Genomic DNA, 25,215 nt, shown 5'->3' with positions numbered 1-25,215 from the left:
GACCATACGCGTATGGTCTGGGTAATTAACCAGTTTACTTAATATACTTATAAACTCTTCATATGGTATGGATTTTTTTAGTTTTAACGTCATTAAAAAGGTCATTTTATTATAGAATGATTAACAAAAACTTCAAATCCATACTTTTTAACAATGATGGCCTTACTTTAACAAAGAATTAACCATTAGTGCTTTTATTAATACAGTTGTTGCTTTCCGTAACATCTGTCGTGTTTTAAAACGTCATTGCCATATAACTGAATATAAATAATCTAATATCAATTAATAAATATGTATTATACATCTCAAATAAATTAACTGTTTACAAAACTTTTAATTTTTGAAGTACTAAGGCTTTTCTACCTCAGGAATATATTACCTTAGCTGTATTTGACAAAACTTTTAGGAAATTTTGGTCCTCAATGTTTTTCAACTTCGTACTGTATTTGGTCTTTTTAACACTGTTTGGTTAGTCTTATGTAGACGAAACGCGCGTCTGGCTATAAAATTTCAATCCTGGTATCTATGAGGATTTTATATATATATATTTACTAAGATAAACTAAATATGTCAACCCTTTTCGAATAATCGTTGATAATAAGGAGTTGTCTTGTGTCCTTGTTATAATTTAAACCCTTAGGATAAGTTATCCCATCGTTCTCTGTCAATATGATTTGATGATCCTTTCCATCCGATGATATTCTGTGTATATTGTTAGACATCATACCAGCTACATAAACATTACCCTTGTCATCTACATCGATGGCCCACGGACGGCGGAGGTCTGAATGACCAAAGAATAAACTCACGTGTCCATCGCGTGTCATACGGTATACGTCATTGTATTCGTGAGGAAATTGATTATAGAAGAGATTGCCATTATTATCTATGACAATATTATTTATACAATCTTTTGTTGTTACACTACGTAGTATATTACCACTTATATCAATCTGATCGATAGTTCGGAAAACATCGTGCGTCCATATCTGTCCATTTCTACTTGTCACACCCGAACATCCATTTTTACTAGCCTTGATACATTTTCCTAAGGTAAATGATATAAGGTCTAAGATTTGGAACCCTTTTGACAATAAAGTAATTATGGCCTGTTTACTGTCTATGATGGCGACATCCTTTGGTTTATGCTCTAATTCTACCGTGCATACAACAGTCCCATCATATCCACATACAAAGATATGAGGTGTTGTGCCGCCAAACAAGAGAAGTCTTTCTTCAGAAATAAAACAGCATTTCTCAATTTCAATATCTAATCCAAATACTGATGTAAGAAACGAATGAGTTCGTTGATAGTCGTCATCCTTTGATTTAGGTACATGTACTTGTAAATTGTGATGAACCTCGACTATGTGCATTTGTTCTTCTGTAGCGGAAATCTTTCCCATCAATTGAAATACAATGGGGAGATTTTTTTTGCCAATTGGGTTGAATTCTATTTTGTAATGCTTTCTCTGATTACAAATATCGGTTTCCTCCTTGTGAATTTTCTTGTCCAGTACTTTGATTGTCTGAAATAAATTAACCTCATTACTAAGGCTTTCTACATAAGATAATTCGTGTATCCATGTCTGCACTGACTGGTGCCTTTTCTGTGTATTTCGTTTTGCCTCTTCCATCTTTTGTTTGGTTGTTTGGTACTGTTTATTCAATTCGTCTTTGATTTCACCAAGATCATTGTTGATCAGCTGTTTACCGGTATGAATCTTTTCCAGGATATCATCTCTTTGTTTGTCAAAGATTACTGCATTATTTGTTTGACATTTCATCAGTTCGTTGAACATTTTGCTCAAATACTCCATTCTACTCTTTATATCCTCTAAAGCAGTCCCATTGTTGACGCCTTTTGCTGCTTGATCTATAGAAATAATGGATTTGCAGTTTTTATGGGTGTCGGGAAGACATAATTCACAGATGATCTTATCATGTTGGGTGCAGTAGAGAATGGTCCTTTGGTCGATATGGACATCGCAGTTACTCATTTTGAAACAAGAATAAATTAGATCACGGTCAAGATGAGGTACTATGACTTTATGTGGTGCATTAAATCATCAGTGAACCTTTGCGCATGCCTTTTATATTTTTCTAAGCAGTCTTTCCAATATGCGTCTGTCTCGTTATTTCGTTAACACATTTTTCAGTCCGATACTAGTATTCTGAAGAAGAAAAAGAGGCAAATTTTGCATAATATGAAAGAGATTTTTACAATGAAGTAATAAGTGTTTAACTATCCAATTCTACTGTTCAGCATAATACTTACTTTATTTATTTCGTGTGTCCAAAGCGCTCAAGCCAAAACATTTGGAAAGTCAAAAATACGCTGCAACGTTACTCACTATACGAACCATACAAGATCTTTAGTAAACAAAAAAAATAAATTCATATAAATTCCACTTTGTCTGATTAGTTTTTTTTTAATGATTTCGTCATTTATGAACGGGTTGAACTATTGTGTACCTTGATTAAATGTTCCAACTTAATAAAACATTTTTATCATGTCATTCGTTTTAAGTTTATTAGTTATTTTTAATGTCCTTAAAATGTTTTCCGGTTAAAAGAAATATACGTTTTTGGCCGAAAATTCTCCTGTCGAGGGCAAAACGGCATATATCAACACGAAACTTAATTCAAAAATGTCCAAAAACAAAGATTGATGGGTGTTAATGTAAACCGGGAGTGTTGCTTACCATGGACATCAGGTTTTAGTTATAGTTCGCGTTAACTTGTGGGTTGAGTTGGAGGACATATTTGCGTAAATATGAGTCGAGTTTAAATCCTACATCGAGATAGGTTATTTACAAGTTTCTCGGTTAATTCTTTTTTTCTTCTTAGATAAGTCCATTTGGCTATGGTATCTAAGTGGATTAGGTTGGTACATTTATCTGGTACTAATCACATTGAAAGTAGTACTAGTATAAAAAAAATAACCGATTAAAAAGTAAAATCACAAAAATACTGCCATCCGAGGAAAATTTAAAACGGAAAGTCTATACTCATATGGCAAAATCAAAAGCTCCAACACATCAAACGAATGGATGACAACTGTCATATTCCTGACTTGGTACAGGCATTTTCTAATGTAGAAAATGGTGTATTGAACCTGGTTTTATAGATAGCTTAACCTCTCACTTGTATGATTGTCGCATCAAATTCCATTATAGTGAGAACGATGTGTGAACACAATTAAACAGACATAAAAGGTAAAAATGTCAAAATTAGGGCTACAGCAGTCAACATTGGGTTATAATTTTGATCACTAAAAAAACAAACAAATATGTAACAAAGAAGCACAAAAATATAGTGTTGTTAGTCAAATGATGAAGCGTGTTCTAAAAAACGGAGGGGTTAATTTTGGTTAGAAATGGTTTTTTGGTTAGAAAATTAACGTAGATGATTCATAGTGAAATAAAATAATGGCCGTCGATCAAAACGCAGATGACATCGGAAGATGGTGCATGTTTATCTCATGTCCATCTTAACACTTTCGAAAAGAAATCGACATACCAAGCGTTGAAAGTGGAAAGAGATGAGTGGAGCACATGACAACTTTACGTCAGATCAATCTTTCATGTTCTTTGGTTAATAGATGTTGCAAAGCTGTTATATAAAAAGAAAAAGAAAAACGTCATCAAAAGTAATATGCATTATTTACTTCTAGAAAAGCAGCAAACACAAACCATAAAATTCATAAGATAATAAAAACAAAAATGATTTTCATGCAAAATAGGTAGACGATTCTGAGTAACAACCAATTTGGGTGGCTTTGGGACGAGTACCTTCAAAGTGCGACGTCATCCAAACAAAAACTGTTTTTAAATAACTTTTTTTGTAAATTCAACTGATAGATACATTGTATCTACGAGTTAACCATGTTAACATAGTAAAAGAAATCCTATATTTAACAGTACCCAGAGACAATAGAACGTAGTAAATAAGATCACAGGTAAAGAAGTTTAATGGCAAGTTAAGTACAGTGTACAGACTAAGAGAAAATGTTTGGAATATATCCGGTCTATACACACACTAGTTACTATACTAATTAATGTATATTAGCTTAGTGACGTACTCAGTAAAGGCTGTTTTGTTCAATGACGGTGATTCGTGATTCCTCCAGATTATCTGAAACTATGTGTTACAAGTTTGGTAATATTGTGCCTATCGTAAGGGTATTAAAGTATTAAAGTATTCTTACCTTCGTATTCAATATTAAATCTTCTGTGGTAATCTATTACAAAATGGCGGTCTAGGAAGTAATATAAGTTCTAACTGATTTAAATTATTGATCATGTTTATGATTTTCTTAATATAGCAATGACGGTAAGTAATAGTGTGTTCGGAAATTTAATAATACGAATTAAAGCTCACTCTATCGATTTAAATTCTACATATTTACTTAAATTTAACTTTTGTTTAATGTTTGTATAATAAGTTCATTATATATATTAACTCTATCGATTTAAATTCTACATATTAACTAAATTTAACTTTTTTAAATGTTCGTATAAAAAGTTCATTATATATGATAACTTTACCGGCTATATAGACAATAATCATGACCTGATTATATTATATATGATAACAACATACACACCCCTTCTCGTCCAATTGAAAATCAGTATTTTCCCTTCTAGTTTTCATAGTTTTCAAGGCTTTCCATGTACTCACTTTAGGGCTTTAAATATTCATAAAACTTGACCAAGTAGCATTCTTATCTATACTTAAACACCTTCATAGGTCTATGATATGTGCAAAAAAACGGAGTTAAATAAACAGAATGACGGACGACTCATATATCATTTATCAAAAGACACTTGTCAAATCTAAAATATATTACTAAGCTTAACCACTGGCCAATTGAAAAGCATTTTCAAATCTATAACAATAAGGATCACATTATATGAAAGTCACATCATGACGAAACATCTACCTTTATCAGAAAATATTATTGATATCAGTCTTCAAATGTCATAAAAAACATGAATCGAAGAAAAAAAAGTTATACAATTCAACTCGAGTAGGTTGAATTTGTAGAATACTCCGTGTATTCATTCTAAAGGTTTATATAGTAACCTTTAAATTGTTGACTAACTGTCACAAAAACGATATATTATATCCTATGATGTATACAATTTGCTCTATGTAAAATTAAGTATTGTCCAATTGTTTGCCATACTAGTGTAATTAAATTCTTCAAATCGATAAAGGACAGAAAATTTACCGTCTCCCGGGTGGTTTAGTTAACTTTAAAAAAGATAAACACATGTATGACGTGATCAGGAACACTACCGACAATTAACTAAGAATCACCGTTCGCAAAACTGAGCAAATTAAACAGTGCAAACAAAAGAAGTTGCACATTTTTAATATATAGAAACATATTTTCATAAAATTTGAAGGCTCTGAGACTTAAAATTGTTGAACGACTAGATTTCAAAGAAACATTTTTGAGATGCATGAATGAACATATGAATGAACAAGAGTAATAATCAATATACCTGAGTCATTTTGGAAAGGGATGGCTATTCCGAGGAAATATTTGGTGGAACTTATTTGATATTGAACATATGGATTGCTATAAGATAGCGAAAACCTAATTTTGAATCCTATTCCTTTGAAAACTGTTTTTTATGGATTGACTCGTTTGTAACTGAATACATTTTAGTCTATGAGAACTGATCCATCTGATTTTTACCGCTTTTTAGTATCATGTGTTGCTACATTATTGTAACAGGTGGGTCTAGGGGAGTTCAGGATTCGCAAACATGTTAAATTGCGCCACTTTCCTTGTGTATGTCCCAAGCCATGAACCTATAACAATTGTTGTGTTTGATTACTATCTACTACTTTTGTTTCGTTTATTATTTCACATTTGTGAGATTTAGTCCTTTTAGTAGGGTGCCCGGTCAACAAATTTAATCGATTTGGGTTAACGGAATAACACACGGCTATATTTTATATCATTGGAAAGAGGTGAACAAGCCTCGTCGAAAAATTGATGTCGTCGTTGTCTACAGTGGTCACGATTTTCTAAAATTTGGGTCAAAAGTCTAATCTAAAATTTCAAGGAAAACGTAGAGTCACGTTTAGACAGCTGGCCACCCCTACATATTTGCGTTTATAACAAAATAAATTCAAATAGTTCAAAGGATTATAACTATAGTTTCTATATTTAGGAATAATTTGATAATTTTATTGCCAAATATGGTTCGAGATTGACATTTGTACTTAAAGGTGCACATTTACAATTTTCATTGAGCTGTTAAATAACAGTGACCTTGACCTTTTAAAAGTTCCAAAATCGGAATTTTTACATAAGGTTCGATATAAGTGATCTTTAGAGATGTTTTTTAGATATTAACATTTATAAGTTACCCTCCCAAAATGTTATTTTTTCCGTCTTTTGATAGAAGGTGTTCGTCATGATTTTCTGGGTAAATATCCAATTCTCTTTTGATGAACGTGGAAGCACATCAAATAGTACTTAGTTCCAAAACTGATGAATATTAACGCAGAATTGATTGAATTAGCAGGTCTGAGTATATATTTCCTTTACAGAAATAAAAAAAACAAACTGCGAACGGTGAAAAAGGGGGAGGGTTTCTGTTACAAGTTATGAAAACAAAATGAGAATTAGAAACAGCAGGCTCATCACTCCATCGTACACACTTATATCAAGTGTAATGTACATGACTTATCGAACATAAATTGGCCTACAATTGACATGAAGTTAAAGATTATCTACAAAAAGAAAGTTTTGTACAGCATCGATGTATTTTACAAACACTTGTAAACAACATCAATCTAATTAAAATATAGATCTCTGATTTCGTTATCCTCATTTGAGCTTATATATAAGAGCATGCTAGTTAATAAAGATCAGAATTTTAATAAGAGCGAAACAACATAGAAAAAATTGCGTAGTAGCAGCTATTACGTTTCATTGTCTACTGTTAAGTTGAAAGCCCACCGACTAGCTTTAGGTAAGAGAGCTAATTTCAGATATTCTTTTTCTTTTAAATCGCATTCGACGCAAGTAGCAGAATGCGAGGAATACAGAATACAATCTGATAATGGTGGCGGCAACACCGTAAACTGTTTGTATAGCTTTATATTTCAGAGGGCAGAGGAACTGGATGATTCATACTTTGTATATAGATCCATTGTGTTACGAAGTTTCCGTCATATCCTTGACCTCATATTCATGGTTAAGTGACTGCTAAAAAACTGTATAGCTTTTTTCGTCATGTGAAGGTCTCAATTATCATGAGTTCTAGGATAACTATATTTGGTTACTAATATATGGTATCCTTGCAGGGTCTACATGACCATCAGACATGATTCACCTGACATCGAAATAATTTCACGGATCAGAACAAGGTTAAGTTTCAGTGGTCAAGTCATGACCGTCAGACATGATTCACCTGACCTCGACCTAATTTTACGGTCAAGTCCGTACAGTCTCAGATAGTAGTGGGTTAAATATATTTGGTGTATGGAATGGTAACAAGGTATACATGATTTTGTAGCAGAGTTCATCTGACCTTACCTCATTCACATGGAACATAGATAGTGTTAATTTTATGTAAAACTTGTTGTATAATATAAAAATTAGGAGATGTGGACGCAAGCAATTATAGGGAACCGTACGGCCTTCGACAATGTGAAAAACTCATACCGTATGGTCGGCTATAAAATGGCCAGTTATGAAAAAAATGAAAGAATTCATTTGAAAAAAAAACTAACGGCCTGATTTATAACAAAAGCTAGTTTTTATGGTAATGATGTTTATGATCATACATTTCTCAGACTATGATGACGGAAGTTTTTAACGACCTTGACTGGCTATACAGCCCTCGCACGGTCGGGTTCTCAGACTATTGATGACGTCCTTTCATTAGTTTTCAGTAAGGGAACACCCATTTGATTTCGAAAACAGGGAGGGAATGAGGATTTTGAAAATGAATTACTTGGCCTGATATGAACTGAAATAATTGACTTTGCACAAGAAAGGATGAGAATGAACACTCTTCAACATGAAATGCAGGATAGTTGAGGATATGAATGTGTACAAAAGTGAAAATAAATTTTCGCGCCGCCAGCCCCATTCCTTTCTTTAGAATATAAAATGTTCTACCCTAACGGCGAGTACTATTATATCGGTACTTAGTGTTTTTTTGTCTTCATGTTAGTTGTTTTTGTGGTTCATGCCGATTTGATAAGTCAAGCCATTTCAAACTGTTTTCAGCAGATTTTTCTTATGCTGTGTTGTTATACCATTGTCCAGGTCAGGGGAGGGTTGAAGGATCACAAACATGTTTAACCCTCTAAATTCTGTATGTGTCTGTCCAAAATAAGGAGCTTGCAATTCAACGGTTGTCGTTGGTTGCTGTCTGTTGTACCTGTTTTTATTTTGTTGCACGAACGGTGGTATATTTTCGTTCCCACAGAGCCTCGGAGGGATTTATGTCGAAAACATCATACAAGACTTTTGATGTGCCATATTCCGGGTGTGAAACAAAACCGACCGATTTGATTCTTATACTACAATTATAAAAAAATATTTATTCAATAAAAAGTTTAAAGTTTTAAAAAACAAACACAAAACAGATTTCGCCGAACAAAGTGACAATCTACAAAGTTAGCTGGCTATTCACAACAAATAAATCAACCACACAACAAGCAAAAAAGAGTAATGTTTTGAGTGACCTCTGTCCTTGTTAATGACCTAATAGTGTAAGCAACAAAATGATTAATGACACGAGATAATCCGTGTTTAATCAATACCAAAATGTTGACTTAATTTGTGTTTTTAATTGCTAATTTCTTCAAAACGATTTTTATTTCAAGCATGCAATTTGGCACACACATGCACTGTGTCTTATTGCTTAGATCAGAGTAAAAAATATTGTGATGATACACGTAATAATTTTGCTTTCGATGAAAATAGGGTAAATTTCGGGTAAAATTTTACTCTTACTAAAATGCTGAAATACTTATATCAAAATCACTTAAATACTTTTCGATTTCGTTATATGATATATTTAATATATAAACTATATTATAGGTACTGTTTTAACTACCAACAAAGTACGCAATAATTTTATTTTTCATGTTAAAGATTCCCCGTACAATACGGTATCTGGGTGTACCCTATAAAAACACGAAATTTAGAAAATCGTGACCACGGGAACTTACGACGACAATCATGATTGTAAAATATAATGATTTTCCTATAATGTGCAAAAAAATCAGCCGTGTGTTATTCGTTAACTTAAACTCGTTAACTAGAGGACTTTTTGGACATTGGGCACCCTACTATTTAGGTTTCGCAATTATTATTATTTTCACATTTTGACTTAATGGAGCCGTTTATAGCTTACTTTAAGGTGTGGGTTTTGATAATACGTTTTCGAAGTGATTTGAAAAACATATAAATGGTGTATCTTGTTTTCACAGGTGAAGAAGATGTACCGTTATTCGTATGTACAGATGCAATAACATAAACGGTACCAATTTTTTCACCAGATGCGCATTTCGACAATCAATGTCTCTTCAGTGATGCTCGAGGCCAAAATATTTAAAAATCCAAAACTTATAAAAAAAGGGGGAACTATAAATAAAAATGGACCAAAAAGTATAGCCGAAGCTGGGCAAGGCATCAGAGCTTTGCATGAGGGAGATACATTCCTTAATTTTAAATAATTTCCAAAATTTTGTGACAGCAAATTTTATTAACAAAAGTCCGTATTTTCATTCCAGTACCAAAGTACTGGCTACTGGGCTGGTGATACCCTCGGGGACTATCAGTCCACCAGCAGAGGCATCGACCCAGTGGTAGTAATAACATAAACGGTACCAACTTTTCTGCACCAGATGCGCATTTCGACAATCAATTTCTCTTCAGTGATGCTCGAGGCCAAAATATTTAAAAATCCAAAGCTTATAAAAAAAGGGAGAGCTATACACTTTAACATTTATTATTTTGAGAATTATTCCCCAAAAAAGAGTTTAAGTTTCAGAAATCTTCAGTGTATGAAGTACGGTGTTTGCGTAAACTCAGTTAGCGGTTTTAAAACAAACAACTATGGTTTTCAGATTCCCTCCGATTCTTAATTCTCCGAAAGCTTCTAAAATTCATTCAAAACCTAACGATAGTTATTTATGTCTTTCAGACGGTCCCTGTACCCAAATACCGAAATCGTTCAATAATCACGTGATTGTGTAGTGGACCAATAACATTTGTATTTACAGATCGAGAAGTAAAAAGCTATTTAGATTTTTCTCTCAAAAAATATTTTATCTTTTTGTCAAACATTTTAGTATACATTAGTCAAAGTGCAAATCTAGGTTTAAACAAAATACCTACCACTGAATGTCGTCTTTATGTAATGTAATGAATCATTTTTGATTTTTGTTTTTCCACCAGAACTGCAATATATTGGCGAATGCGTCGATGAACATCTGTTTATTTTTTGTCAATTTAACAAAATTTGTGTAACAAGAGCATATGATTTGTTAAGAAAAAAATATGTACTGGGTGCTGAGAAAGAAGTTTTTAAAGATAATTTTAACAACGTTTTTTGATAAATTTTACGTACATTCTACACACATTATGATCTTTTCTGATGGTTTTAATCTAATAAGACTTTAGCATATATAACAGTTAAATGTTTTTGTAAGGATTTCTAATTAATTAGAGATCCACATGTCAAAGATGAATGCAACTCTAACAGATTGTCTGTGGCATAGACAATTTACTATAACTTGAAATACAGTTTATTTTCATTGCATTAAAACGGTAACTATGCACGAATTATCCGCTCACAGGTGAGTGATTGACATTTATTGTACATTGGATATTTTTGACCTAACGATGAATTAACAAAACCAACTTCAACTGAATAAATGAGTTTGTGTTTAACAAAATACTGTTAGTAAGGAGAGTGCACACAAGTCTTATAAAACTAGCATCACCAGGATTATATCAAAGGATAAAGAAACACCCTCTTGAAATGAACCTTTTTGTTCAAGAGTTGTTACCGAGAATTATGTTTATTAGAACAATAGCAAGAGTTACGTAATTTGTCAATAGAATATGTTTTTTTTTATCTAAAACATTGATAGACAAGAGATGTAGGTACTTCTATTAAAGAGAGTAAAGAGTCGGAAAAAACACAAATCAATTATTGCAATTTATATATGCTTTTCCAGAGTTTAATTCATTTGATGTTTTTCGTTCTTTTTCAGATATTTACAATGACTTTTGATGTTATAATTCTTACTAGATTATAATATAATTTTCAAACAGGGCGGAATATCTGTGTTGCTAATAAACATCTGTTTGTTGGCATAGTAAAGTTACGTTGTTGCTCAAAGTAAACATGTTTAGATCGAGAGACTTGCATTCCACAAAACATGAAAAACTGAAATCAACTTCACCTTTTTTTCTATTTTTCATGTGTTGATCTTTTTATTTCAATTCAAAACTTCAAAAGTCAAGGCATTTTTCATAATTGATAAGGAAAGAACGGAAGCAATACTTGTCAGGAACCTGTTTTTAAATTAGTGGTTGCCTCTTTTGTCTCTGTCTTATTTAATCACCCAGTTCATTTGTATGATTTTAGTTTAAAGCAACTATATGCACAAGATTTATTTGTTTTACAGATACACAGTTCGTAATTCTATTAAGCTGTTCTTGTGAACTGTCCTAATTTTAGTTAATCGTTGTTATTCTGTAGTTAACATGTCGAAATATACTATTACATTATTTTATTATGCATTTCGCTGTCTTGGGTGTTCTTGCATTTATTTGTACTGTATTCCCGTCATGTAATGTTGTCATTTTAGCGGTATATTTGACATTGCCACAAAGCGAGAGGTTTTGGCTAACCACAAAACCACCTCAACCCACCATTTTTTTCTTAAAATGTCCTGTTCCAATTCAGGAATATGGCAGTTGTAAACTTATAGTTCGTTTCTATGTATGTTGCATTGTTGTTTGCCTTTGGTTGCACTTCAGTGTTCTGTTATTTCGTTGTTTTCCTCTTATAGTTGATGTGTTTCCCTCAGTTTTAGTTTGTAACCCGGAATTGTTTTCTGTCAATCGATTTATGACTTTTGAACAGCGGTTTACTACTGTTGCCTTTATTTATTTGTTTACCGTTTATTATTTTCGTCTACAACTTGCTGTTGGGTTTCACGTTTTAATTGTTTCACATTTTGTCATGTTTATATTTTTATGGAATATTATTTAGTATGGCATGCTTGGTGACATCCTCGTCTTAATTTGGCTAATGTATAGTTTTTTCATTGAACTTCATCAACATCACTGTATTTTCTCATCGAATTTTATCCATTTTTTGTACTGATGGTTTTATAATGTATAATACTTGTATTTATTTACAAGTATTTAGTGTTTATACTTAAACTTATATGACTCTGAAAACGCGGTCTATATCTGATGTCTGGTTATATTCTGTTATATCGTTGCTGTTTTGTTACAGATAAATAAGGAAGAAATATCAACGAGGCATTAAGAACAGTAAGTTCATTTAAACAGACAACACAATACCTTAAACGAAAAACGGCAAAAAAGACAAATAACAGTCCTCAAAACAGTACAAAAACACTTAACATTGAACAACTCGATCCCCATAAAAACCGTTTGAATTTGAGTGCTTCTGATGAGATAGCAGTTTCTGCTCTGCTAGATGCATTGTAGGATTGACGATGTAGGCTCCGAAGAGTGAAACATATCTGTTCATCTGTGACTCAAATATTACACACACATATAACGGTGATAACTCTTTATTTTTATTATGAGACAGACATGTTAAAAATTTAATGATTGTTTCACATTACAAAAGAATGTATCAAAGTCAACACTACAAATGACAAATTACATATAACAAAAATGCAATTAAATTACATACTTTTCCTACCGTTCAGATTTAGCTTATAGACTAATATTTGAATAAAACATTTAAAGATATTCAACAGATAATGCCATTTTCAATTAAAAAAAATCAACTATTTAGGACTATACACCTCTAATGTACTATCCAGGTATCCTGTAGCACAACCTTCAATTTTAATCCCTTTTTAATTACAACAAATTAACCAATTGTTCCGTGTAATTTTCATGTGTCTCGTTATCTAAAAATTTATGTTATGTATCCTATGTACCAAAATGACATTCAAATAGCAATTGCATGCCATGCACAAATATAATCATGATAATAGTAATTTTTAAACACTTTTAAATATCTCATGAGTAAACCAATTCCTTATTGGATACAATATATGTATACAAAGTAATAATGGCAAGCGCCATCTTTCTCGTATATCAAAAAGAAATAATGTTTTTGGCAAAAATTATGAAATTTGAGAAATTTTGTATTGTCAATTTTAAAATATGATTTGCATTCCGACAAATCAGATATAGATTGTTTTTATTTATTTTGATAATAAGTCATTAAAATGTAAAAGAAATGACATGACTTTTCACTAGGTGTTAAAATGAGAATAAAAAAAGAAGATAAACACACACGACGCTTGTCGCCATTAGTATTTAAACATTTAATATACATGCTTCATAATGATCCCTAATTTTTGTTATTAATAAATAATATGTATCTAAATTACGGCTTTGTATTCTTTGAGGTATGACAATGAGTCCGTACATTGTTAAACGCTTCTCCACAGTTACTTGATGACAGACCTTATTTACTCTATACACTTGGGAATTATCTTACACGTTTAGTTCTTTCATTTTGGAGGTCATTTGGTAAACTCATTCAGAGGCTACGGACCAACAAAAATAAACATGATGATAATATAAATGATTATAACAATAACAATAATAACGTAGTCATTTACATTTAGAAACATTATAGCAACAATATAGTGTTATTCACCCATTTGTTTATGACTTAGAAGCCTTCCGACCTTTAGCTCTGAAACAAGTTTCTTTAGACTTAACTAGATTTGCTTACCCTTTTGGAACATCTGAGATCACCCCCAATTTTGATGGAATTCGTGTATTCTATATTGTGTTTTGTGAACTATTGTTTGTCTGTTTGTCTTTTTCTGTTTTAGCCTTGGCATTGTCATTTTATTTTCAACTTATGAGTTTGAATGTCCCTCTGGTATCTTTCGCCCCTCTTCTATATAAGTAAATTCAATAATTGTTTTAGAGGTTCGGCCACTGTTTTTGTGCTCTGCATAATGTATCCGATTCAGGAATTTAGAATGTACCTTTATTGTGTAAATGAACATGCCATAAAAAAAGGAAATATTTTGTCTTAGTTTTACATCAAGCTTGTCAAAATAGAAAATATAATATACGCTTTTGTTTTAAATTTCTTTCTAATACTTACTGTGTAATTTGCTTTTGCAGAGCTAGGAATAAACGGATTAAAAACTAATGCCTTTTAGTATAAATTAAACTTGGAAATTGTCATGTCAGCAATGACATACCTACAATTATTGTTTTAGAATTGAGATATTTATACTGTGAAAAATTATAAAAACACAACAAATTAGCAATATATTAGCGTTTGTAGTTGGGTAGATAAAATTGGTGCAAAGTTTAGGTTTTTTTTAGTGGAGAGGGATAATATTACATTGTAAAAATATAATCAACCATCAGCCCGAAGGATTTGTATTGCGCTGCTTCCATCAAATGAACTGGGTCGGCTAGAAATCGACCGTATTAAAGTTCACGTTAACATGTAAATGTATTAGACTTTTATTGATTATAAAACACTCAAATACACAAAAAAAAGATGAAATCTGGTCTGTATTCATAGGGTTCTTACATTAACTCTATTTTCAAGCAGTTGCAGGCTATGCATAGATATTTGTTCGACCCGAAATACATGTTAATTTAACAGATGAATTGATATTCATTTGCATTAGGTTGATTTCTATCCGAAACTATCAGGTTATCATATTTCGACATGTAATTATGCTTTAATATATTTTGGATTATTGATAAAAATATATTACACCATTGAAATTAAAAGTTATGATTCAGGTATTTCCATTTTGAATAAAGTTATCCAATTTCAATTCAAAGAAGAAGATTAATATAAATAATAATTGATTTGCAAATAAAAAATAACAAGTAAAAACTTCTTATACAACTTAATATAAAAAAAATATTGTTTTAACACTGCACAGTAAGCACAGTATGTATGTGCCATCGGAGTCTAACAATCCCGAACTAAATGTACACATTTAAGTAAACAAAAAGTGACCATTTAAATGTGTATGTATCCAACTCTCTTACAATAATAAAGAAATATCACCCAAATCATAGCATATTTGGTATCGTAAAGCTGTTATATACAAATGCATAAACTATTACTTTTCATAAATGAATACAATCCTCTGCATTCAATCTGAACCTAAGGTAAATTATACATGGCGATACTTTTCATATAATCGTTGACAATCAGAAGCTGTTTTGTTTCTCTATTGTAGAATAAACCCCATGGAATATTTATTCCATCGTCCTTTGTGAGTATGATTTGATAATCATTTCCATCATATGATATTCTGTGTGTGTTGAAAGACCCCATTCCACATACATAAACATTGCCCTTGTCATCTACATCGATACCCCAAGGACGAATGAGATCAGAATGACTATAGAATATACTCTCCTGTTCGTCATGTGTTAAACGGTATACGTTATTGTCGCTGAAAGACCGTGGAGTATGGTAAATGTTTTTGTTGTTGTCTATACAAAAGTTCTGTATATCATTCTTTGTTGTTGTACTATGTAGTATATTACCACTGATATCAATCTGACTAATAGTTGTGCCTCCATTAGACGTCCATATCTGATTATTAATACCTATCACAGCATAGCATCTTTTTCCTCCATGTTTGATACGCCTTCCTAAGGTAAGTGTTGTCAGATCTAATATCTGGAATCCTTTGAATTTTAAAGTAACTATTGAATGTTTGTTGTCGATCATAGCCACATCTTTTGGTTTATGTTCTAAGTTGATCCCGTGAACATCATTCCCATCATATCCACATACCGTGATGCTTGGTGAGTTGTTATGTGGTAAGAGAAGTCTCTTTCCGGACACAAAACAACCGTTTTCTATTTCAACTTCTGATCCTAATACTGATGTTAGAAAATAATTAGTTCGTTTTATTTCGCCTTCTGTTGATTTTTTTGGTACTTGTACTTGTTGTAAATTGTGCTGTAATTCTGGTATATGCATTTGATTTTCTGTAAGTGAAATCTTTCCCATCGACCTAAGTACCATTGGAAGATCGTTTGTATCAAATGGATCAAATTCTATTTTGTGATGCTTATTGAGCTCGCAAATATTGGTTTCTTCTATTTGTGTATTATTATCCATTACTTTGATTGATTGTCTGAAATAAAAGTACTTCATTACTGATGGTTTCTATCGATGACAATTCGTTTATCCATGTCGCTACTGACTCGAATCCTGTCTGTGTTTTATGTTTCGCCTCATCCATTTTGTGTTTGGTTTTTTTTAACTGTTTTTTCAATTCGTCTACGGTTTCCTTTTCAATTTGATCTAGATGATTGTTAATCTGTTGTCTGGTGGAAGAAATCTGTTGGAGGAATTTATCTCTTTGCCTATCAAACTCTTTTTCATCTTTAGTTTGACACTTCAACAATTTAGGATGACCTTGTCATGTTGGGTACAGAACAGAACGGTCCTTTGGTTGGATGGACATCACAGTCTTAACTGATTTTCAGAATAGAAGAACTAAGATAACTGACCTGGTGAAGTGGTATAACTTTATGTGGCGGTTTAAGTTTTCTGTGTACTTTTGCGCATGTCTTACAAACTTCTTCTAAGCATTCATTACACCATGCTTCAGCCTCGATTTTCTCGTCATCTCGTAAACATCCAGAACACAATTTTTTGTCCGTCATTCTAAAAAATAAAGTGAAGACTACTGAATATATTTCGAATGATTTTTATCGTTCGAAAGAAAAAGTGCAAACGGGATTTCGTTTTGAATTGTTATACATTATGTCTTGTTCGAGCCTTTTGATAGCTGTATGTATTTCACATTGGTGAAGGTCTTACGCTGAATTTTGCTAACATCTACTTTCTGGGGTGTCATGTGGACAGTTGTGTCATAAACATTCTTATCGCTTTTTTACGAAATTTTCCATTGATCTTACTGACTGATAATTTGCTTTATCAGCACTGTAGAGTGATATAAAAAAAATTATCGCTAGAAATAAAGGGCGCACGTGCCCGTTGTCAATGAAATTAACAACGTCGTCATAGGTCAAAAACGATAAACAGATTATTATTGGTCATCTCAACTCGAATGCTTGTCTCACTTTTACTGTATCGGCCCAAGCGAGAAAATCTGTATATTTTATATTGAGAAATGTAAGTATACAAATGATGGATGATCCTTTATTCGGAAATTATTCTTAGTATAAAGACTGGCCCTCACGAATTAAATTAGTCTTGTCAGCCGTTTTGATTTTTGCAATCGTTGTTAACAGTATTCCTTGAGCCTGGTAAAACTAAACGATCATCTATGTAATCTACCTTTGCCAGCATGGTTTACTTCTGACCAAAATAGTTTAGAAACTTTATAGCGAAACTTATATAAATTATTTAATCGGTTTGAACTCGATTTGTCAAATTGTTTGGAGCTGTTAAGTATAATATTTGATATTTTCTGGGTATGTCGGTCTTGCTGACGACTAAACGAAAGATAGCATTATATAGTATACAGAATTGCTTCAAATTGGCCAAAAAATTTGTAATCCGAAAATTTGGGGAAATAAGGGATAACGGTTATCAAGCGATGTCGCCTGGTCTCAAACAGCACATCTACACATTCCAGTTAAATTTTTGTAAAGTATCATTTTAAGTTCGGATCGTTTTTATATTTTGGACAATCTGAACATCCTTCTTGAACAGAAACCACATATATATCTGATCTCTTTTAAAATATAAAATATTCCTTACGTTGACTTTATTCTTTCATATATTAGTGAGGATGTCCTTCGATGTTAACATGTATCTTGCACATCTATAAAAGAGAGAATACATTATTGATCGTTAATGTAACTAGAGACTCTAAAGAGCCGGTGTTACTTACCTAGGTCTATGTTCATCATTAACCATATTATCAGTTAATATGTTGTACACATGTTTGTGTTATTATAAGTTATCTCTGCATTATTTGATTTATTTAATTGTTCTCTGTATTCTGTCATATTTGTCATATAGGTATATACCTTGTATTTTGCTAAAGCAATGTTGTTGCTTATGCAATAAAGCTTCATTCAATGAATACTCTCCAACATTGTGGACTAGAATAGAACTCATGACAATAATCTCTTTATGTTGATCTTGTATTGCTTATTTGTTTTTCTGTTTACAATTTCTCGTTATCTTCAATAAGTTTTGCCCAAATCATAGAAAAGAGTAAAACGACATCATATAAGAGCAAACACTCCAATCAAGGGTCTATTCACAATTCCAACAACATTTGACTTAATAGTTTAAACTTATTTACTGGCTATATTTTCGGGCAATAGCAAGTTTATTGCAACCCGAGGCAGCAGTAAATTCCAATTTCACGCTGAGAGGCGGAGTGAAGTAGTTGCCGTCGAGGGTTAACATTACCTTTGCTATTGTCCGAATAACTAGTAAAAAAAGTGTTTTATATTACAGAAAGAAACTTGTATATATTTCGAGACAATATTTAGATATTCTCGTTGTTCGGTTATATTTACAACTTTGACAAATGATTTATTTTTGTTAACCCATCATTTTATATTTGAATCGTACGTTAAAATTTTGCGATTCTATATTATGTATTGACGTCAAGATAATTTGAGTGCGTGCATAACACAGTTTCAGTATAAACGTTTTGTGAGACAAGTCAATTCAAACAATACTAAAAGTACGGGAAAATTTCCGTAAAATACTATTAACCGGCTGATAGCTTTTGAAACTATTAACCGATTAGTAGTCTTTTTTGCAGACAATGTCGTAAAAATAGAAAATATATTCGCCTTTAGTTTTATAAAGAAAATGCATAATGAGATATAATGATAGAACTTATAACAAAAAAGATGTGGTATGAATGCCAATTAGTCAACTTTTCACAAGAAACTAAATTACACAGAAATTAACAGCTTACGGCCTTAAACAATGAACAAAGCCTTACCGCATAGTCAGCTATAAAAGGCCCCGAAATGACAAATGTTAACCAATTCAAAAGAGAAAACTAACGGCTTAATTTACGTTCACAAAAATGAACGTAAAACAAATATGTAACACAGCAACAAACGACAACCACTGAATTACAGCTTCCTGACTTGGGACACACACATACACACAAAATGTTAGCGGGATCCCAACCCTCCCACTAACCTGGGGCAGTGGTGTAACAGTACAACATAAGAACGAACCATTTAAGTCATGTTAAGTCATGTTTTGCTTGTTAATGTTTTATCTGTCTATTATACTAGTAGTTTTAAGGTAAAAGACAAAACAACATACACATCAAAGGGAATTAACTCTAAAAAGGAGTCGACAAACAATATCTGGTTTTAAACCTAATTGCAGATCTTATCTTGCTAGTCATGTTTTGCTTATTAAAGTCATTCAAGGGAAATAACTCCTGTAAGAAGTCGGCTGACACTTTTTTGTTGCAAATGACCGATACCTAGATATCATATGTCGATACCTGTATCTTGGTATTGGACAAGCTCATGTTTTTCTCGAACTGTTGATGACGTCTTTGTCTAAATCTTTTGGATGTTGGATGTGTACTGATTGATAGTTTATTCTGAGATACATGATTTTTTTTATTAGTTATTATTTGCTTTAGTCTGGCTGTCAGCACTGACTTTGAGTACTTTGACGTCTGTACTAAGTGTCTTTTTTTGTGGGAATGTATAAATGCCCTGCCACGAATGGACTGGTTTCTGCTTTGTGTTGATCTGAGGAGTTTCATCGGATTTCATGGTTTGTACTTTTGTTGTACTGTTACACCACTATCCCAAGGTAGTTATGGCGCCAGCAAACTTGTTTGAACCTGCCACATTCTTTGTGTGCCTGTCTCAAGTCAGGAGCCTGTAATTCAGTTGCCGTTTATTGCTGTATATCATATTTGTTTTTCTTTCATTGTTTTATTAATAAATCAGGCCTTTGTTTTCTCGTTTAAAATGATTTACATTTGTCATTTTGGGGCTTTTAAGCTGATTATGTTGTATGAATTTTGCTCATTGCTTAAGGCCATACGGTGATCTAAAGTTGTTAATTTCTACGTCATTAGGTTTCTGGTGGAGAGGTGTCTCATTGGCAATCATACCACATCTTATTTCTATATGTAAAACAACCAAGATGGTGCCACAACACATCTTATGAAATAATCTTTATCAGGTACAAATTGTACGTTGATCAGTAACAATTTGAAAAACGAAATGCATTGGAATATCAATAATCCGATCATTGATATCAGTCTTCAAATTTCTTAAATTACACAAATTGAAGTGAAGAAAGTGACTATGCTACACCCGATTAGGTTTAATCTATAAAGTACTACAGGTGTACATTCAATGGTAATCTTTACATAATTGACTAGCTATCACAGAAGAAATATGTCATATCCTTAAAATGCATAATTTGCCCTATGTATAGATAAATGGGGTTCAATTCTTTGCCATACTAGTGTTATATAATTCTCCAAATCGATAAAGGACAGAAAATTTACTGTCTCCCAGTAGATTCAGTTACCTCTAAAAAAAGATCATCACATGTATGAAGTGACCAGGAACACTACCGACAACGAACGAGGAATCACCGTTAGCAAACTGAGCAAATTATACAGTGCACACAAAAGAAGTTGCACATTTTCAATATATATAAACATATTCTTAAAAACTTTGAAGGCTCTCAGATTTAAAATTGGTGAATGAATAAATTTCAAAGAAACATGTATCCTCGTTCTGTACTTTTCAGCAAGACATTATCATGATATGCGCTGGATATGCATCCGGCAAAAAAAGAGTTGAATTTGTTAATAAAACTATAATATTGGACAACTGAATATCGATGATACATTTGTACCATCGCAAACGTGATAGACAAAAAAAACTAAGGTAATTACTTCTAGTAAAGCCTCACTTGACATATGTTGTCTGTAACATTTAAAATGGAAAAAAAGTGTCCATGGAAATTGAATGAACAAGAGTAATCATCAATATACTTAAGTCATTTGGGGAAAATGTTGATTATTCTGAGCAAATATTTGGTGGAACTTATGTGATGTTGAACATATGGAATGCTATAAGATAGTGAAAACCTCATTCTGAATTCTATTTGTTTGAAAACCTTTTTTTTCTTCAGATTTACTCGTTGGTAACTAAATACATTTAAGTATGGGAGAATTGATCCATCTGATTTTTACCGCTTTTTAGTAAGATGTGTTGCTACATTACCGTAACAGGTGGGTCTAGGGGAGTTCAGCATTCACAAATTTGTTAAATCGAGCCACTTTCTTTGTGTAAATATCCAAAGCCATGAACCTATAGCAATTGATGTGTCTGATTAATATCTGCTACTTTTGTTTCGTTTATTGTTTTACTTTTGATAGTACGATTTAGGCCTTTAGGTTTCGAATTCACATTAGCCGTTTTTAACTTACTTAAAAGTGTGGAATTTGATAATAAATTTTTCGAAGTGTTTAGAAAAACACATAAATGGATGTATCTTGTGTTCACAGGCGAATAAGTTGTACTGGTATGCGTATGTAAAGATGACAATCCACTTCAACACTCATTATTTTAAGAATTATTCCCCATAGAAGTGTTTTAATTTCAGAAATCTCCAATGTATGCAGTATGGATTTTGTGTTGAGTCCATTGGTGGTGTTAATACCAGTAACAATGGTTTTCAGATTTCCTCTGAATTAGGAATAATTTCAAATGTGACGTCACTTTGTGCGTTGAGGCTTTGGCTAACTCGGCTGTGTATTTTTATGTGTTGGATTAAGTTGTTTTATGTAAAGTATCCGTTTTTATTCTGTAGTTAGTCCCCACTTCGGTTTTATCATGTATATCTATTATATAGTCATTTTATAAAATTGACTGTTTGCAAAATTATAAATTATTCTAAATAATAAGGATGTTCTTGTCCCAGGCAGAAAACCCTGGCCGTGTTAGGCGCAACTTTTTGGAAGTTTTGGTCCTCGGTGCTCTTCAGCTTTGTACTTGTTTTGGCTTTCAAACTTTTTTCATCTGAGCGTCACTGGTTGGTCTTGTGTGGACGAGACGCACGTCTGGTGTATTGAATTTTAAGTCTAGTACCTTTTGTTAGCTATTATTCGTGTGTTTCTTTGTCCTATATGTTCTCCCATTTATTTGTATTGTGGTCCTGTTATGTGATGTTGTCGTTTTGGTGTTGTGTTTGACGTTGCCATAAAAGCGGGAGGTTTGGCATGCCACAAAACCAGGTTCAACCCACCATTTTTTGTCTTAAAATGTCCTGTACCAAGTCAGGAAAATGGCCATTGTTATATTATAGTTCGTTTCTGTGTGTGTTACATTTTAATGTTGTGTTTTTGTTGTGTCGTTGTTCTCCTCTTATATTTGATGCGTTTCCCTCAGTTTTAGTTTGTAACCCGGATTTGTTTTTATCTCTATCGATTTATGAGTTTCGAACAGCGGTATACTACTGTTGCTTTTATTTAGGCCTAGGATTCTAAGAAAGCCTCTAAAATTTCATTTAAATTATAACGGTAGTTATTTATGTCTTTAAGACGGTAAAACAAGAAAACGTTCAATAATCACGTGATTGTGTCGTGGACCAACAAGATTTTTATCTATATTTCGAAAAGTAAAAAGATATTTTAAAACAACGAAATACGTGTACAAAATTTTCACTAATATATGAAGACTGTACGTATTAATTGAAACAACATTTTAAATTTTGAAAAACAAGGAAATATTGATCGAAATTTGGATTGGAATATCAAAGTAAAGGAACAGTCAACAGGCTATGTCACTTATTTCAATGAATTTTGCACGTTGATTTGAAAACAAAACAATTATCGTTAAAATAATATACCTGCAAAAAAATTTTCGAATCAAAATCCTAAAAAGAGTTCAACTTGTGTAAAGAAATTTCGGTAAAATTGTCTCAAGAAATGTCTTTCTATAAACCAAGAACATGTAAATATTTTGAAGTTGATATGTTATTGCCATTCTCTATATTATCTTAATAAGTCTGTAAGAATGTTACAGATAATTTAATTAAGACAAATGCAAAAGGTACGAAATTGTTTAATAGAATCTGCCTTATCAAATTCTGCTTTTAGCAAATGCATGCGTAAGATATCGTTTGTTTTTCTTGATTTTTTTTTAACATATAAAACTTATAATAAAAAAACGTCGATAGTACGATTACATACTGTTCTTATATATCATGTATATTTTTTATTTGAGCGTCACTGGTGAATCTTTTGAGACGAAACGCGCGTCTGGCGCAAATACAAAATTCAATCCTGGTATCTACGATGAACTTTTTGTTAGGATATCGTATAATACATGTAACAAATGGTCCGTGTATGTTCTTAATGCCAGTTAAGAGACGATGTAGAATAACATGAGGCAATCATGAAAACATTAGAAAGCTAACATGTGGTTTAACAAATAGGAATTGCATATTAATGTTAATTACTATCCAAGTGTCTAAAGTTTCTACATTGGCATGATATTGTTGATACTTCTTTGTTTGCATATTTCTAGATTATGAAATAGTTATAAAACATTGATCAAACTAACTCTCTCAGACAATTTTTTGCTGTTCTTGTATTCCTTTTCTTATCTTATGCCGTTATGGTCTGGAGCATTCCATATTATGGTTCATCCAGGTACAAGCTTTATCCATACCTCAATCATAGCATTTGTCATAATTAATATAATGAAAGTACCAAAGCAGACTTACCTGTAAATTATTGGGGTTTTCTATTTGTTGTTTGGAGTATTTGCTTTTCCTTTATTTTTCAAAGATATAACCTCTCGTTAGTGGTTAAAGGTACCAAAGGGACATTCAAACTCTAAAACAAACTGACAACGCCATGGCGAACAACGAAAAGAAAACAAAAACCAAACAAATAACAGTATACAAAACACAACTTGTGATGGCGTCCTTGAAATTTTCGAATGGATGATTTGAACTTCACCACTTAGAACTCATAGTTTAATAGCTTTCATATAGCTTACTGTATTAGTAACATGCGTTTGTTCACATGCTTTTCTTAATTTTTGTCTCTTTTGTCGGGTTATTTTATTGTCATTCATCCACCCGTCCTTTTTATTACATGGTATTTGATCCGTATTTTATATTGACGGTCTTCTCTATTATTATAATAATCTATTCAATGGTTGTATTTTATACTTATGTGACTGCCATAAACATAAGCTCCGTCTATAGCTGATTCACATACCTGACACTGACGAGATGTCTTGGTTTATTCTAATTTTATGTTATAAGTTTGCTATCTTTTTGCATATACATCAAGCAGGCAAACAAAACAATAAGTCTATTTTAACAGACAACACAATAATCAAAACGGAAAAAAGACTATGAGTAATACATCAGTCCACAAAACACTATAATTAATGCAACAAAAACCCTTAAAATTGAACAATACGAACGCCAAGCCACATAAATCGGTCGAATTTGGAGGATTCTGAAGGGTACATGTAAGAAATATCTGCCTAATAAAAACACCCGACATGTAGATCTTTGCAATTAAGAATTATGTGAGCAAGTGCTTTTGCTAACTAAAGACGTACTACGACAAGTGGAACGTAACTTCGATCATCTGTGATACAACACAAATATCACATATCGGTAATAAGTTTACTTTGATTATAAAACAAGAATGAGAAAAATTCCATGATTGTTCCTCACAAAAATGTATCAAAATCAAGGTTTTTTTGAAAGTTTCAAATTGACAGCTTACATGAAAAAAATACAACTCAATTTTCTTGCTATCCAGATTAAATTTTAGCTTACGGACTAATTCGAATATATTTAACAGAGAATGCCATTTTCCATAAAAAGAACAATATACTAGGACTAAACACCTCTAATGGTTACATAAATATACTATCAAGATATTATGTAGCATACTTCAATGATTATT

At 32.2% G+C, this 25,215-nt stretch overlaps 1 protein-coding gene across 3 annotated transcripts in view; it reads right to left on the bottom strand.

Annotated features, from left to right (window-relative positions):
- Positions 1-276: 276 nt before the first annotated feature.
- LOC127704427 (uncharacterized) overlaps positions 277-25,215 on the bottom strand; it is an 87,474-nt gene continuing 62,535 nt past the window's right edge. For 2 of the 3 annotated variants that reach the window (XM_052208468.1, XM_052208470.1), the window contains exon 2: positions 277-2,174. In XM_052208468.1, coding sequence (XP_052064428.1) covers positions 552-2,000 — 1,449 coding nt within the window. In that variant the 5' untranslated portion in view covers positions 2,001-2,174 and the 3' untranslated portion in view covers positions 277-551. Of the gene's footprint in view, positions 2,175-4,210; positions 4,297-25,215 lie in introns of those variants that run through there. The other variant, XM_052208469.1, reaches the window with a different exon arrangement.

The sequence above is a fragment of the Mytilus californianus genome, unplaced genomic scaffold (genome assembly GCF_021869535.1).
Source record: "Mytilus californianus isolate M0D057914Y unplaced genomic scaffold, xbMytCali1.0.p SCAF_6, whole genome shotgun sequence".
Lineage (NCBI taxonomy): Eukaryota > Metazoa > Mollusca > Bivalvia > Mytilida > Mytilidae > Mytilus > Mytilus californianus.
The sequence above is the reverse complement of the archived record's forward strand: the minus strand, read 5'-3'. Positions and strand labels throughout refer to the sequence as shown.